Source organism: Pan paniscus, chromosome 1, assembly GCF_029289425.2.
Source record: "Pan paniscus chromosome 1, NHGRI_mPanPan1-v2.0_pri, whole genome shotgun sequence".
NCBI lineage: Eukaryota > Metazoa > Chordata > Mammalia > Primates > Hominidae > Pan > Pan paniscus.
Window position 1 is genome coordinate 31,761,316 of NC_073249.2, and position 16,736 is coordinate 31,778,051.

At 36.8% G+C, this 16,736-nt stretch overlaps 2 protein-coding genes across 9 annotated transcripts in view; one reads left to right on the plus strand and one right to left on the minus strand.

Annotated features, from left to right (window-relative positions):
- Positions 1–1,590, minus strand: part of SPATA17 (spermatogenesis associated 17) — a 231,481-nt gene extending 229,891 nt beyond the window's left edge. For all 5 annotated transcript variants that reach the window (XM_003814136.7, XM_063597133.1, XM_055108053.2 and 2 more), the window contains exon 1: positions 1,469–1,590. In XM_003814136.7, coding sequence (XP_003814184.1) covers positions 1,469–1,536 — 68 coding nt within the window. In that variant the 5' untranslated portion in view covers positions 1,537–1,590. The remainder of the gene's footprint in view (positions 1–1,468) is intronic.
- A 212-nt stretch (positions 1,591–1,802) lies between these two features.
- GPATCH2 (G-patch domain containing 2) overlaps positions 1,803–16,736 on the plus strand; it is a 201,900-nt gene continuing 186,966 nt past the window's right edge. For all 4 annotated transcript variants that reach the window (XM_055108058.2, XM_003814138.7, XM_008966771.4 and 1 more), the window contains exons 1-2: positions 1,803–1,999; positions 12,433–13,149. In XM_055108058.2, the coding sequence (XP_054964033.1) occupies positions 1,944–1,999; positions 12,433–13,149 (773 nt within the window). In that variant the 5' untranslated portion in view covers positions 1,803–1,943. The remainder of the gene's footprint in view (positions 2,000–12,432; positions 13,150–16,736) is intronic.

Below are 16,736 nucleotides of genomic sequence, written 5' to 3' on the forward strand. Positions count from 1 at the left end.
AGTATTGTAATTATTTTTTAAAAGCCTATATTCCATACAAGGATGTGAACATCATGATGGATGGGGCTTATTTCATTTATATATGTCATAAATACAGCACCTGCCACATACTCTAAATAAATAGATAATTTCTATGTTTAGCTATTGTTAGTATGTTTACTTAAACCAGGGCTACAGATTTATTGAAAAATTCGTTAATGTGAGTCTTCAAAATTATTGTGTTACTATTATTTGTATGGAGGTATCATAGACGTTGGAGACAAAAATAATGGTGAGCAAAATAAGAGACACTGTCTCTGCTACTAGTTTAAGAGGGGAGATAGATATTATCTCATAAAAGAATGTAAAATTGAATTGTGATCAGTGCTGTAAGAGAGGTACGTTGTGAAATAATGATGTAGTAGGTGAGATAAACGTTAGAATAAAAGCAGCTCAGCAAGACCCTATCTCATTGACATATTTTCCATTGGTCTGTCATGTCACTGTATTCCATAATAGTCTAATTCACTTTTTTGCAGTTTCTTTTAAGTTACAAAAACTCCTGGGGCAATGCTTCTTTAAAATGAAACTCTTCCTGGGCAAGAAGTTTGGCTGTAGGGAGATGAAGAAGACTGCTAGTGGTTTTCTTACCCGTTATCTATTAATTAATATGTTGGTACTAGTTACCGTGTAAGAATGGTTTAGACACTTTCATTTTATTTTATTTTATTTATATTTATTTATTTATTTATTGAGACAGGGTCTTAATTTGTCACCCAGGCTGGAGTGCAGTGGTACAATGTCGGGTCACTGCAACCTCTGCCTCCCAGGTTCAAGCGATTCTCCTGCCTCAGCCTCCGGACTAGCTGGGATGACAGGCATGTGCCACCATGCCCGGCTAGTTTTTGTATTTTTAGTAGAGACGGGGTTTCACCATGTTGGCCTGGTTGGTCTAGAACTCCTGGCCTCAGGTGATTCGCCCCCCTTGGCCTCCCAAAGTGCTGGGATTACAGGCGTGAGCCACCACACCCGGCAGATACGTTCATTTTAAAAAGGCGAATGAGTCATAGAACAATTGAGTTCAGTGATGTTTGTAAAATAACGGAGGCTCAAATCCCTAGGTAGATGGGAAACAATCTGAGTTCATTGGGCTAGTGAGTCAGGGTGACCCCCAGTCAGGGTATTGAACATAGGTTTCATCAAATTGCAGAGTGGTGATGTCGAAGAAAAAAAGCACTTTACAATTTTATCTATGCTGGGAGTTTCCTTAAATCATCTCACACTGAATATCTACGGCCCCTCTCTATTTAGAATTTCGTTGTATGGTAACAGAAACTCCCAATTATGTTTGCAGCCCATTAAGGGAAGAATTGGGTACTACTTAATGAATTAGGGAAATCGTTAAATCGTTAATTGGAAACTCCCGCTGAGGAACAACTGGTATAAAGTCACGCCTGCCCTTTACGCGATCCTTCTCTTCCTGACTTACCTGTTCCTAAAGTAGTACTGATTTCCTACAGTCGACGACCTAGCTTGCAGCCGGGCTAACGTGGCCATGGTCTCTTGGCCTTGGGTTTACAACTGGTGTTACTACCGGTCTCCATGGTAACTGGGCTAAACCATAGCTCACTCCCGGGGTTCGACTTTTTGTTCACTCCTCTTTTCTCTCATGCTGCTTTGACTTTAAGAGCACTAAAAAGAGAATTAAGAAATTTCTGTGTAGCACAAAAGTTTAATTTATTTGTCTCTGTCTCTACTGCGAGTAGGAAGAGGGGATTATAGGAAGGGGAAAGCAGTAAACGCGGAGAACTAATGGTTGCTCCGGGCATCCGGTTTCCGCCGCCTGTCGGCTTCCGGAAGCTCATCTCAAAATGCTGAACTGCTCTTTGGAAGTCGCCGGTGCTGTTGTAGTTGGAGTCTGTTCACGGGCCTGAGCCTCGAGGCCAGGCTCCTGGGTGTCGTTAATGTTCGGGGCCGCCGGGCGCCAACCGATCGGAGCTCCAGCAGCCGGGAACAGCTGGTGAGGCTGGCGGCCCTGGGGAGTGGGAGGTCATGGAAGGGTGTGATTGCCCGAGGCCGCTCCGCTGGACCTGGAATGGAGGCGGGAGGGAGCTGTGATGGATGATCTGAAGACATCTAGGCCTTGCTCTCACTCATTCCTGGGATGCACGCAGTTTGAGGGAGCTCTTGGGTGTGTGCCAAAGATTTGTGAAAGAATACAGTAAATGTTTGCTGATTGCTTGTTTAACAATATTTTAGAAGTCAAGCTTCCTGTACTCCAGGAGCAATTCATCTCCTCATTGATTGTTGACAACACTAGGGACAGGAAGAATTTATCTTAATCCGGGCCTTATTCCCCACTCCTCTTTCAATATTTACCAGATTATACCAAGTCTTTTGGAAGATAAATTCCAGAAATCTAGAGTTCTGGAAGTTCAATCGTGGAAAACACATCACCCTCTCACCCCCTTTTTTAAAGAGAGAGGGTAACCTACCTGTTTCCACCCTCTTGAACATTCTATTCAAGTTAAAGTGAGATATGTATGGGGGCTTTCCAGGAACCTGTAACTGTCAGGATTAAGTCTGGGGCTTGACTATGTCTGTGGTATCATGTTAGAATAATATATTGCTTTGACTTTTCAAAGTATTTCCACAAATTAATACACTTTATCCTATGACAGCCTTGTGATAGCAGAATATCACAAGCACAGAAAATTCAAGTACCGTGTCCAAAGTTGCCCTGTACATTTTAATCCTAGAGCTAGAATCCTGATTTGGGGATTTCTAGTTGAACACTCTGTAGTATCTGTCCTGTTTTTCTCCCAAGCCCTTTTCCTCCAAATATAACATAAGGCAACCAGTGACACAAACAAGCAATTTCCCATTGAAAATCCTCAAACATAAAGTTCTGACCAACAGGTGAAAGAAATGTGGCTAAATGGTGCGTGTTCATTCCTAGATTCTGCAAAAATTAGAACATGAGGAATTCTAGTAGTCTGTGATCTCAAATAATTGCTTTTCCATCACCTATCACTGAAAAGTTAAAAGAATACCTTATCCAAAATATTTTTAATTGGATCTGATCATCCTGTAGTTAATTTTATAGTGAATATAGATTTGATTATACTATCTGTAAATTATTACATTTTCCAGTGAGAAAAGTAGGGAGCACTTTTTAAATGAACCAGTTTTTAATGGTATAACTAGCATAGAATGAAATGCACAATTCTTACAAGCTTAATTTTATTAGTTTTGGCAATTGCATATACTTATGTAAACACCACACAAAACAAGATAATGGATTTGTCCATCACCCCACAGTTCCCTCTCAAGGATACCTGTCTTAATGTTTCATTGTTCATTATCTTGGTTAAGTCAGGGAGACAAAATGTCCTATGTAGATTGGTCTGCTCTTCCTAGGGTGCTATTGATTTGTAGGGTAGGTGACTACATCAGAATGTGATTGATTCTCTCAACTTCTTTTACCTTTAAAATCATGGTTAGGTACTGAGAGAAACCTCCTTCAATTCTCTTTAAAGGCTCGCTTGTCATACAACTCACCATTTCCTATGGCACCAGAGTATAACAAAGTGGTAGCACTTAGTATTTTTGAATGAAATTCTAAAGTCATTCCTGTTCTGTCAGAATGAATATGTTCCAGAAAACTGGATCTTTATTTTCTAGTCTATCTGTATGACTATCCAGTCATTCCAGATTTCTTAATGGAATTTTCTTCTTCATTAATTGAACAGATATTTACTATATAAGTATGTTTGATCCCAGTAATAAATTCCAGTCCCACTAGGAATACTGCTACTAAGCAGTTAATTAGGTGCCAGGTTTTACAAATATGTGTCATCTCATGTAAATCTTTTGAGGTAGGTGTATCATTCTTTGCATTTTAGATAAGGTGACACAGAAGCAAAGATGGTTCAAGTAACTGGCCTAAGTGTCATATTTGCAGGATGATTCCAGTATACCCCCCCAAAATTCTTAACCACTTTTATATGTTGCCTCTGTGTCTGAATGAGATATAATATCTCAAGGAATATGTAACCTAGCAGTTAGATGCCCAATTTGTTAACCAGTGTGGATTTTCTGACTTATTTAGCTCCCATCTTGACTTTTTCAACTTCTCCAGTGTGGACGTTGCTGTTTCAATTTTTAGGCACCAAATGGGTAAATGTGGATAATTTCTGTATTCAACTATGGTATTCTTTTTTTTTTTTTTAACTTTATTATGTGGCTTTGCTTAAAAAAAAAGCCATTAAAATAAACTATATTGACTCTGGACTTTTGTTTCTGCATTTTCATTCCTATTAGGTATTTTGATTGTATTGAAATCCAGAAAACTGCATAGTAAAAGGTGTGCATTTTTTTGAATTGCTTGTTTTTTGGAGTTTGTTAGTCTTGAACTTGGTTGCATACTGGCAGGTTTGAGTCAGGTTTTTGTTTCAACAATTAAGAATCAAAGCAATAAACAGTATGATTTTGTTCAAGTAATTCATTAAATTTGTTATAGCTTCTTAGCATCCATATTTATGTCAAGCTGGAAGCCTTTACGTTGTCTTTGATAATTTTTCCTTAACTTCACATTTACTTAGCTAAAAGCCTAGAGTGTCTGGCTTGTTAATGTAGAAGAAAATTTGGAATATGGATTGTCTAAAAGTTTTAGTCATTATGTTTTTCTTTTGTTTTTTGTTCAGTCATTTAGTCATTCATTGGTTTGCTCATCTGGCAGATTATTTTTCAAAATCTGTTATGTGTCAAGCAGTATGCTACTTCTAATTAATATTCAGTTGTCTTCATTCTCATTCCTGTTATAGGAATTCAGGTTATATGTTCAGTAAATTTTTATTGAACAGTTACTGTATATTAATATAAACATTAAATAAGACTCATTTCCTACCTACTGTTTGCCTAATGCATTTGAATATATGCATATTGACAAGAGCTATAATGAATTACTTATTAGATTCTAAATTTTTTGTTTTGTTTTAAACTGACTTTATTTCCTATAGGCAGCTTTTTAATAGTTTACATTTTGAAAGCAATTAGAATGTAAGGAAAAGTTTGAATGACTCATGAAGTCATTAAATGAAGTAGCAAAAAAATCAGAAGCATGGTCTTCAGATTTAATAATAAATGAGCTTGCCTTATTAAATCACTAATTTGGAAACTAGGGTTAGACTTTTTTTTTCTTAAAGCCATTCACGGTTTGATTTTGAGCAAACCATGGTAAAGAGGAAAGAAAACTTCCTGAAAGTTCCTATGGTAACGAAGGTGACAAAGTAGAAGCTGCCAGGAGCACCCGTGATTGAATACAAGTTAGTGGAGCTTTTGCTTCCTTTCCAGTTTTAACGGGGAAGGATTATTTAATCTTTTTAACTTTACATATGTATATTTTTAAGGTGGAAATAGGTCAGATACACAGCATTAATTTTTTTTAATTTGGGATTTAAAATTTTTTTTTAGCTCCATAGAGTCTTCAAGGAGTCCATGAACTTACTGAAATTGTATGCAGCAATTTATATATGTCTGCTAGCCTTCCTTTTCCCGACATTCAGAGTGCTGCTTCATGCCCTCAGAAAGATTGAAGGCCTTTAACTATAATACCCTCAAGATTCCCAGTATGGTTATACCTTAAAAGCAGAATTATTTGGGATCTTTTGGTGACCAGTTTCTCTTATTTGTGGGTAGAGGTCGTTGAAACATGAAATAACTTACCTTGAACATTAAGTACCCACTCATCCTCAGAAAAATATTTTCAAGGTAGAAATTATGCAGATTTTTATGATGAATAAACAGAATCAGAAGATAGGTAATTTGTCCAAAGTCCTATAGCTAATGAATATAACTGGAATTAGCTACCAAATTCATAGCCTTGATTTCTAAGCTCATGTTCTCTGTAGTTTTCTCCCAGCCTTTTTTTTTTTCCCTAGAGAATGATGTTTCCTATTTATTGCCTAATATTAATGTAAAGTTGTAATTAATCATTTACATGTTTCAGAATAAGATAATTCTTCCCTATCCCACCCTACCTTTTTCAAAAAGAGAGAAAAAATTTACTTTTGATTAATAATTTAAATAGGTGAGTCAAGGAATTTCTAAACTAGCATAAGTGTCAACATTTAGTGTTAGGGTTATTGATAATTTTCCTAAGATAGTGCCCGCCCACTCCCTCACATATATATAAAAGGAGAAAATTGAAGACATAGTCTCTTAATAGATTCCTAGGTTGAGATAAGGACTTATTTGATGAATAATATTCCCATTGAGGAGGGAAATATATAAATTCCCATAAGCAGCAGAAATCTTAAGATAATTCTTATGGATCATATGGTGTTAAATTAGTCATAAAGTCATTAGTCATTTAGCCTTGATGTGGCATCTTGAAGGCTCACCATTTGCATGTTTAGTCACTCATTTTCATAGTCTACACTATTATGCATTACTTTTAATCTGCTTGGTTCAGCTGTTTGCTGCATACTTTTAGGACCAACCAACATTTTCTATCTTAAATAAAAGCTAATATGATAATGGAGGCGTATAAGTCCAAGACTATCTTTGTGTTAAGTTTGTGAGTAGTTTATAACATTCAGCAGCATAGTCCTTGACTATGTACTGTGTGTTAGTACAGTGTTTTTGTACACACTGAATTTTTATTCATACAGAAACTAATACATTAATGATTATTTATTCCCTTATATTTTTGTAAGCCAATTAAGCAGATGTACTTAACACCAGGTAACTTACTTTTAGCACTGCATTCCCAAAATTACTTAACTTTGTAGAACTGATAATCCATATTTTAGAGAAGTAAAGATGAGAGTTTTACCCAGTACTAGGTGATAAACAATATTTACTTTCCTCTTCCTTAATTAGATACCTAATACCTATAATCAATTATCCTTGAGTTCTATCCGGAAGGTTTTTTTTTGAGACAGTCTCTCTGTCATCCAAACTGGAGTGCAGTGGCATGATCTTGACTCACTGCAACCTCTGCCTCCTGGGTTGGAGCAATTCTCCTGCCTCAGCCTCCCGGGTAGCTGAGATTACAGGTGTGCACCACCACGGCCAGCTAATTTTTGTATTTTTTAGTAGAGATGGAGTTTCGCCATGTTGGCCAGGCTGGTCTTGAATGCCTGACCTCAGGTGATCCACCCACTTCGGCCTCCCAGAATGCTGGGATTACAGGCATGATCACTGCTTCCGGCCAGTTTTTGTTTTTAATATGAACTTGGGTTTATTTAGTAGACACACATGCATATCCTCTTGTTAAACAGTTTTTATCAGCATCTAGGCAAGGAAATTATTCCCTGACTAACTTTTCTATATATACTTTATTTTTCACTATTAGGAATAGCAATTATTGGTAACAGAGGCTTCAAAAAGCAATAGTCATTGTAAAAATAGTTGACTGTTTATTTCTCGGGGAATCTGTTTTTGGGGCTTTCTTCACTCTTGCTATTCCCACTTATATTAATATATTGCTAACTGACATTTAAGAGCTCATGGGCCATCAATCACCTCCCAGTTCTTAGGGTAGATTAAGCAATAAGTTAGGACTAAAGCATCTTCCTGATTCTTCTTCCTTGAACCAGAAATATTTGAAGGAAAAACACTAAACTCTGTTTTCTACATTAATTGGTCTTATTCTTAAACGGATTCCACTTTTAGGATGGCCTTTTTCTGAATTTATTAGAGCCTGAATTTATTAGAATAGATAAGGAACCCAAGGATAATAGTTCACTCATTTACTGGGTATGTGGTAGAGGAAGCGAAACAAACAAACTTGACCTTTGGCCTAACATTTTTAAATAAAGCTTGCATATCAAATCTTGGATTGATCATACATTTTATATTGCTCAGCATAATCCAGTACCACCCGAAAAAACAAAGTACTCATCTGCCCAAATAATTTCCTTTCATAAAATCCAACTTTATGTAGATGTTGGGGCCATAATTTTGTTTTGGGGTATTCTGTTCATTCGGACTATTTTAATAAAACTATTGATGAATTATTGTTATCTTAGATATTACCCAATATTAACTGTTCCCAGAAGATTTCATTTCCAAATGAGTTCCAAATGAAGAAAAATGGCTCTTACAATTATGAATATAAAAATCTCAAATTAGTTAAGTGGTACATTCACTGAATTTAGTATAATTCAAACTTTAAAACTGGTTGTTCAGTAAGTACAGATTTGTATAGAAAAGTGCTATATTTCCAGGTTTCCCCTTTAATAGGAAATTCTTATTTAAGAAACTATCTCTAGGATAAAGTGTTTTAATACATTGGTCTTCTGATGCATCAGTGTAAACTGCCAAGGCAAAGGAAATAAAAGAGCTGTTGGTCATGTGATGGTCTCTTAGGATCACTTTGTTTTTGATGGGCCAGTAGGAGACAAGAGTCTCTCTGCCTCCCAGGCTGGAGTACAGTGGCATGATCTTGACTCACTACAGCCTCTGCCTCCTGGTTCAAGTGATTCTCCTGCCTCAGACTCCTGAGTAGCTGAGATTACAGGCATCTGCCACCGTGCATGGCTAATTTTTGTATATTTAGTAGAGACGGGGTTTCAGCGTGTTGGCCAAGCTGGTCTTGAACTCCTGGTCTCAAGTGATCCTGCCGCCTCAGCCTCCCAAAGTGCTGGGATTACAGGCGTGAGACACTGTGCCCTGCCGATGCCAGTTTTAACTGAGGGATGTTAGTGAAGCAGCCAGTTTTAACTGAGGGATGTTAGTGAAGCAGCTTGACGTTAACTGACTATAATATTACTGGCTCATTAGCATGGGTTTTGGTTGGTATTGACTTGGAGAAGAGTGTAGTTATTTGAAACTGAAGGGGAAAAAGATAATTTGAACTCTGAGTAGGACTTAAGTCTGTATTTTTTCTGTGTTTTTATAGGATTTTTTCAAAAAAGCTTTTAAAAGTAATATGTAGTTGATTCATATTTGAGTGACATCATGGAATAAATTGGATTCTTCTAATTACAGTGTTTTTTAAAATATGGTTTTTGTTTGTTTGTTTTTTCTTTTGTTTTTTGAGATGGAGTTTGCTCTTTTCGCCCAGGCTGGAGTGCAATGTTGCGATCTCAGCTCACTGCAACCTCCGCCTTCTGGGTTCAAGTGATTCTTCTGCCTCAGCCTCCCAAGTCGCTAGGATTACAGGCGCCCACCAGCACGCCGGCCTAATTTTTGTATTCTTTGTAGGGATGGGGTTTCACCATGTTGGCCAGGCTGGTCTCAAACTCCTGACCTCAGGTGATCTGCCCGCCTCAGCCTCCCAAAGTGCTGGGATTACAGGCGTGAGCCACCGCCCCCAGCCTAAAAATAAGTTTTATTTTCTCTTGAGAGAAGCAACATAAAGTCAAATAAGGCTGACACAGTTTTCATGAGATTCTAGGGAAATTTTGCATATATAACTGCTAATATTACTAAGAAGGAAATTTCTATTACTAAGAAATTTCCTTCTTAGTAATTTTAGCAGTTATATTTTATTAAACTCTATTGGTTACAGCAATACTTTTTAAACAAAATTAATTGAAGAGTATCAGATTTCAATGGATTGAATCAGATGTGTTAACCTTTTTCTAATGCTAGTATTATAAATGTTCTGTGCTGCAGTAAAGCACTAAATTGTAATATCCAAACTAAACTGACTTTAATTGGATATTATATTCATACATCGAGTTAATTTCATGTTTTATTATTTTGAACTGGCCATTCACCCATTGATAAGAAAACTCTGTCTTCCAAGAGTAAGTTACTCCAGAACCAGATAATAGAGAGAGAGGATATTGATTTTAATACATGTTAAAGTGTATTTTTTTCAAGTGAATGTTTTTTAAGGTGCAATATTATATTCAGAGACAATAGGTCTTTCAGACTATATTTCTTTTAATTAAATAATGTCACAGGTAAAGAACAAAATATTCATTGTTTTAAGGGAAAAGGGCATTTGATAACATAGATAATAGAAAAAAGATTCATTTGGCTTATCAGTGTAGTCAAAGTTGTAGCCTCTGTTTTGTTTGGCTTAATGCTAATTCCTATGTGATACATAGTTCTTTTAATCAAATTCAATGTTCTAAATCCTGATTTGTGGGGCTGGGCGTGGTGGCTCACGCCTATAATTCCAGCACTGAGAAGCGTGGCGGGTGGATCACTTGAAGTCAGGAGTTTGAGATCAGCCTGGCCAACACAGTGAAACCCTGTCTCTACTAAAAAATACAAAAATTAGCCGGGCATGGTGGCGTGCGCCTGTAATCCCAGCTACTCGGGAAGTTAAGGCAGGAGAATCTCTTGAACCCGGGAGGCAGAAGTTGCAGTGAGCCGAGATCATGCCACTGCACTTCAGCCTGGGTAACAGAGCGAGACTCCGTCTCAAACAAACAAAAAAACCCTGAGTTGTATATAGTACCCTTAGAAAGGAAAAATCAAATCTCAGTGGCCCTCCAGAGTTTATTTAAAATAGATATTTGAATCACCACATTTTTAAAAAAGCTGTATGCATTAGATTTTTTGTTTATATTAAATACATTCAGAATGCCCATGGAAATAATTCTAGAAAATACAAATTCACATTAACCAAACCGCAATGCCATGTTACTTAGTTGCTCACAGTGTACATTTTACTAACCAGTACAGGGTTGGTTCTTTGAGCTCGGTTTACTTTCACCAGCTATGCCACCCTGTCCCTTGTGTTGATTCAGGTCTTTCACTTCTTTTTTCTATTCAAAACCATGTAATAGCTACATATGAGTCATTTGGGTTTTACATAGATGTATATTAAATCTGTCTTGAGGATTACAGTAATACTACCTGGTGCTAAATTAATCATAAACAAAAATACAAACTGGCTACTGGGATTGTGTAGCTGATCTTGGCTGTAGTTTGGTGAACATTGGAGCTCTGGAACCTCATTGCTGGAGTTTGAATCCTGTCTCCACTACTTAGACACATCACATTGTGACAGAGATCTTTCGGCCTTTGTGTATTTCATCTCCCACCTCATAGGGTTGTTGTGTGAGAATGAAATGAAATAATATATGTAAAACACTTAGAAATGAGCCTGGCAAATAGTAAATGCGCAAATGGTAGAAGCTGTTTGTATGCATCACATTATAAATGGTAAATCCAGTTGGATCACAATGTGTGTTGTTTTTAGGTTATTAAAATGAAAAGACCAAAGTTGAAAGCTGTTATAAGGAACTTGCAAAAGCCTGAAATTATTGACTGTTGGAGACTATACATGATTGTAGAGACTATATAGACCATGGGTCAGCAAACTATAACCAGCTGTAACCTGATTCTATAAATAAAACTTTATTAGAACACAGCCATACCCATTTATTTATGTATTGCTTGTGGCTATTTTTGCATTATAGTGGCAAGTTGAGTAGTTTTGGGAGACCCAATGGCCTGCAAAGCCTAGAATATTTACTAGCAGGCCAGTCACATAAAAGCCTACTCCTGCTGTAGGCTCTAGAAGCTCTGTATGACTGTTGAGAATATTTCAATCCCTAGGTGCCTCTAGATCTCGATTTTAGAAATGATTGCCTGTGGCCTTCATAAGACGGGTGCAAATCTGAATTGCCTGTGATGTTTAAAAAATAAAACCAGATACCTTGGCTGTATGTCACACCAACTAATTTAAAATCTTTGGGAACTGGGTTTTAAAAGGACAGGTATAATTTATAAAAATTCCCAAAGAATGCTTATGCTTATTCTTGCTGACTACTGGATAATTTTCATACTGGTAATATAGTTTAATGCTCTTAAAAAAGGAAAGCCTAAGAGATTGCTTCAGAATGAAGTAATCATGGGCCCTTTGAAACCCCTGAGGCTCCAATTTGAATGCGAATGTAGTTTGTGCTTCACTGGGTTAAGAGATTAGTGTGGCCTAAATAAATGCATGGTGTTGGTTAAACTTTCACGTATATTACTAATCCTGAAACTACCTGTCTGTCTTTCTAACTGCCTCTTATATGACAGTGACTGGTTAGAGCACGTGGTGAATAGAAGATTTCATGTTTCTTTTTTTACTTAGAGATTAGTGGGCGAAGAGGGGACTGAGAAAGTTCTTTCTGTATCTGCTGTAGGAAAACTGGCTCTAGAAAAGGGGTAGGAGTGGGCCAGTGGATAGGGATTTAAACAGAACTTTTCCATAATTATACAGAAAAATATAAAAATACTGGGATCTTTCATTGCTCATAAGCTTATTCTATCTTGGAAGTAATTCCTATGTTTAATAAAAGAACTTATATAAGAAGAGGCCTAAAATGAATCAATATTTAAAACTGTAATATCTTGGATAGGAAAATTAGCTTTGAAACATTTTGTAATCATTATTAATTTTTGTCGAATTTAGAATGAATTGTCTGTTATAGAAAATGAGGTTACTGTGGTTAAGACTGACTATTTTCTTTTTTCTTTCTCTAAAAAATGAAGGCATTTCAGTAGAACCATGGAGGAGCTGGTTCATGACCTTGTCTCAGCATTAGAAGAGAGCTCAGAGCAAGCTCGAGGTGGATTTGCTGAAACAGGAGACCATTCTCGAAGTATCTCTTGCCCACTGAAACGCCAGGCAAGGAAAAGGAGAGGGAGAAAACGGAGGTCGTATAATGTGCATCACCCGTGGGAGACTGGTCACTGCTTAAGTGAAGGCTCTGATTCTAGTTTAGAAGAACCAAGCAAGGACTATAGAGAGAATCACAATAATAATAAAAAAGATCACAGTGACTCTGATGACCAAATGTTAGTAGCAAAGCGCAGGCCATCATCAAACTTAAATAATAATGTTCGAGGGAAAAGACCTCTATGGCATGAGTCTGATTTTGCTGTGGACAATGTTGGGAATAGAACTCTGCGCAGGAGGAGAAAGGTAAAACGCATGGCAGTAGATCTCCCACAGGACATCTCTAACAAACGGACAATGACCCAGCCACCTGAGGGTTGTAGAGATCAGGACATGGACAGTGATAGAGCCTACCAGTATCAAGAATTTACCAAGAACAAAGTCAAAAAAAGAAAGTTGAAAATAATCAGACAAGGACCAAAAATCCAAGATGAAGGAGTAGTTTTAGAAAGTGAGGAAACGAACCAGACCAATAAGGACAAAATGGAATGTGAAGAGCAAAAAGTCTCAGATGAGCTCATGAGTGAAAGGTGACTTTTATATTCTCTAAATATAAAAATATTTATCTCCAGTGTTTTTGGTTGAATGTTTTATATTTTAATTAATTCTATTTTAAAATAATTATAAATTGTAATAATGATAGTGATATTACTGTTTAACTATGGTTATATTTCCTTATACTTTATGATGTTTAGCACAAAGCAAAATTGCTTGTTTGATTTACGAAAAGTCTTTTGATTGGATTATAATGACTCAATTTTCAGCTACAAGGAGAAAAGGAAATGGATTTTCAATGGAAAGGAATGTGCTTTTGAATAACAGCACATTTGTAACTCAGAATTGGATATATAATTATTTATATGTTTAATTATAGACCTTTAGCTTTTGGTACTTTATGGAGTGTCACAATTCATTAATCTATTCTGATTCTTGAACATCAAAAGTTTATACCACTTCAACATGTCTGTGGCTTGACATAAAAAATCTGGAGCTTTCTAGGAATTCTGATCACTTATGAATTTTAAAACCCAATTTATAGTCTAGAAACACCTGGTTTTGTCATTAGAAAAATAGGAAAAACAGTGGTCCTGTGGTAGTAAATCTAATCTGTCGATAATTGTTAAGTACTATTTTGACAGCATCAAAAGGTAAGTGATCATTTTTCTTTTATACTGAAATGATAAAGTGATGCTACTTGCAAGAGATGAGAATGTATTAACACTTTTTCCTTTTAGGCATGGGTCCGCAAAACCGAATGCTGAACTATGAGCCAGAAAAAAACAGTCTGTAAATATGGCCTGAGAAAGAGTAATTGATTTTTAATTTATAGGGCTGCTATCTTTTTTTTTTTTTTTGAGATAGAGACTCACTCTGTTTCCCAGGCTGGAGTGCAAGGGTGTGATCTCAGCTCATTGCAACCTCCACTTCCTGGGTTCAGGTGATTCCCCTGCCTCAGCCTCCGGAGTAGCTGGGATTACCTGTGTGCACCACCATGCCTGGCGAATTTTTTTTTGTATTTTTAGTAGAGACGGGGTTTCACCATGTTGGCCAGGCTGGTCTTCAACCCCTGACCTCAAGTGATCCACCCGCCTTGGCCTCCCAAGGGCTAGGATCATTTTAATCATGTGAATTGTGGTGAGCTATCAATCTTTTATTTGGTTTTTATTTTTTATTTTGTTTTTTTGGAGTTTTTTTGCTTGTAAATGTGAGTGGGACCTGGTAAAAGTTTATGGAATTATCCTTTTATTAGACATGGTGTGCTAGTCATATAATTTTTCTAAAGAAGTAAAAATTACTTACATTAAAAAAATGTGGCTGAGCATGGTGGCTCATGCCTTTACTCCCAGCACTTTGGTAGGCTGAGGCTGGTGGATCACCTGAGGTCAGGAGTTTGAGACCAGCCAGACCAGTATGGTGAAACCCCGTCTCTAGCAAAAATACAAAAATTAGCCGAGTGTGGTGATGTGCGCCGAGTCCCAGCTACTCAGGAGTCTGAGGCAGGAGAATTGCTTGAACCTGGGAGGCGGAGATTACAGACATCCAAGATCGCGCCACTGCGACAGAGCAAGACTCTATCTCAAAAAAAGAAAAAAAAAGTTTCCAGAGGGCTTTGAAAAGTTTATGGTATCTGTTTTTCTTGCAAGAAAATTGTCATTCTTATATGGAAAAAAGTATTATTTGTATTAGGCCATTGTGACTTAAGACCATTCAACCTTACTTGAAAGTAATTGTCTGACTCAATTACCGGGAGGGAGAGTATGTGGCAGCTGATATAACATACTCAATTCTGGATTATTCACAATTAGATTACCTGCTTTTTGGATTCATTGTGCAAGCTCCCCCCCTTTTTTTTAGTTCTGGCTTTTATTGATCTGCTTTTTTATAGGACATGTAACTGGTAATGGAAATGAGATCAAACTCCCATTTTTCATTTCTTTTCGTTGTAAAAAGTATTTGAGTATCTACTAGGCATGAACAGGCTACCTAGCAGTCCACAAACAGCCCAGGTACACGTTTTCAGAGTATGTTTTTACTCTTGAATAAATGTTAAAAAATATATTTTCTCTGATTTGAAACTTATTTATAAACTATTTTCTGTTGTCACTTAAAAGTTAGGTGCAAATTCCTTCTGTGCAAAGACTGCTAAATATTTAAGGTATTTTGGTAACAAGTATAAGCGTTTTCAAGACTACTTCCAAAGCTTTCCTACTACAAAAAGCTTTATATTTCCTTGGGGTTGATTTATAAATAAGAGAAACTTCAGTGTGGGGGGCTGTGTGTGTGTGTCAGATTTAACAAACATTGATGATTAACTACAATTTACTCTTCACTGGTGGCACCTGGACTAATAATGGAGACTCTGTTCTCAACAGCTGCATAGTCTGGGATAGCCAGGCAAGCAAATGATGAAAATGAAATGTGCTGAGTGGAAAGCATTAGTGAGGGAAGACTTGCTAAGGGAACTGTGCTTTAAAGCAAGTAGTAAGACTTGTTCAGGAATTGAGGAAGTCAAGAGAAGAGAGGGAAATGGCATTCATAGGTAGAGAAGGAGCAGCTTGTGCAAAGACATGAATTGTGAAATGAAAATACATACTTTGTTTTTACCAGCAATAAAGTGGGATCAGAATTACAGCAAAAAGCATTTCTCAGAGGTCTATCTGCTATGGTAAATAGTTTGGATTTTATCATCTTATAGTCAATGGGATCAGTGAAGAATTTTTAACAGTGGAGAAACTCAAGTTGATTTACATTTTTTCAAGATAGTGTGATCTTTACAGCTATATTTTGTTTATCTTTGACCTCCAGTCCATGCTTAAGTGGGAAGTGAATTATGATATGATAGCAGAGAGAACTAAGTATTTGAGAGTATTTGAGACCAATTTTAAGAGTTAGAATCGATGGGAGGTTGACTGACTATTTCGGAGGATGAATGAGAAAGAGGACTCTACGGAAAATATAGGAATTGAACAAATTGGGGCAAGTGATTGATATTAGTGTACATATATTTGTTCATCCAGCATATGTGGAATATATTCTCATCCAAATACCGTGTTATAAAATTCACTCTAAAAAGGTGAATCTCCAAGGAAAGGGTGTCCTTGGAGATAAGCCGTAATGACTGTCAGCTGCTGAAAATAAAAGGCTTGTTTTTATTTAAGTTCTTGTTCTGATTTATTGAACATAGAAACACGTACATAATGTACACAGAACAACTCTAGATACCAATGAGGTATCTAGAAATGTAAATCAAGAAACATGTTGTATACATGCATGCCAACATACCTCAAAGTAGGACAAGGATCATTAAGGACTCAGAGCTGGAAGAGAGGGAATTCTGATTTCCTTATATCTTCAAGAGCTTGGACAGGTGGAGAGGGAAGAGAGTGGAGATAGGCATACCACTGGGAAAAGAACATAAACAAAAGGACCAGAGATGGGAATAAGAAGAATTTAGATGGAGGCCCATCCATAGAAAGTCTTGAAATCGAAATTTAATTCAACAAGTGTTGAAGTAATTTTAAATTTTTAAATAGAAGACTGTTCTATAATGTACGTGTGTGTATGTGTGTGTGCATAGTTTATCAACTACTTTCTTTGAAATAGATGTAAATTTACA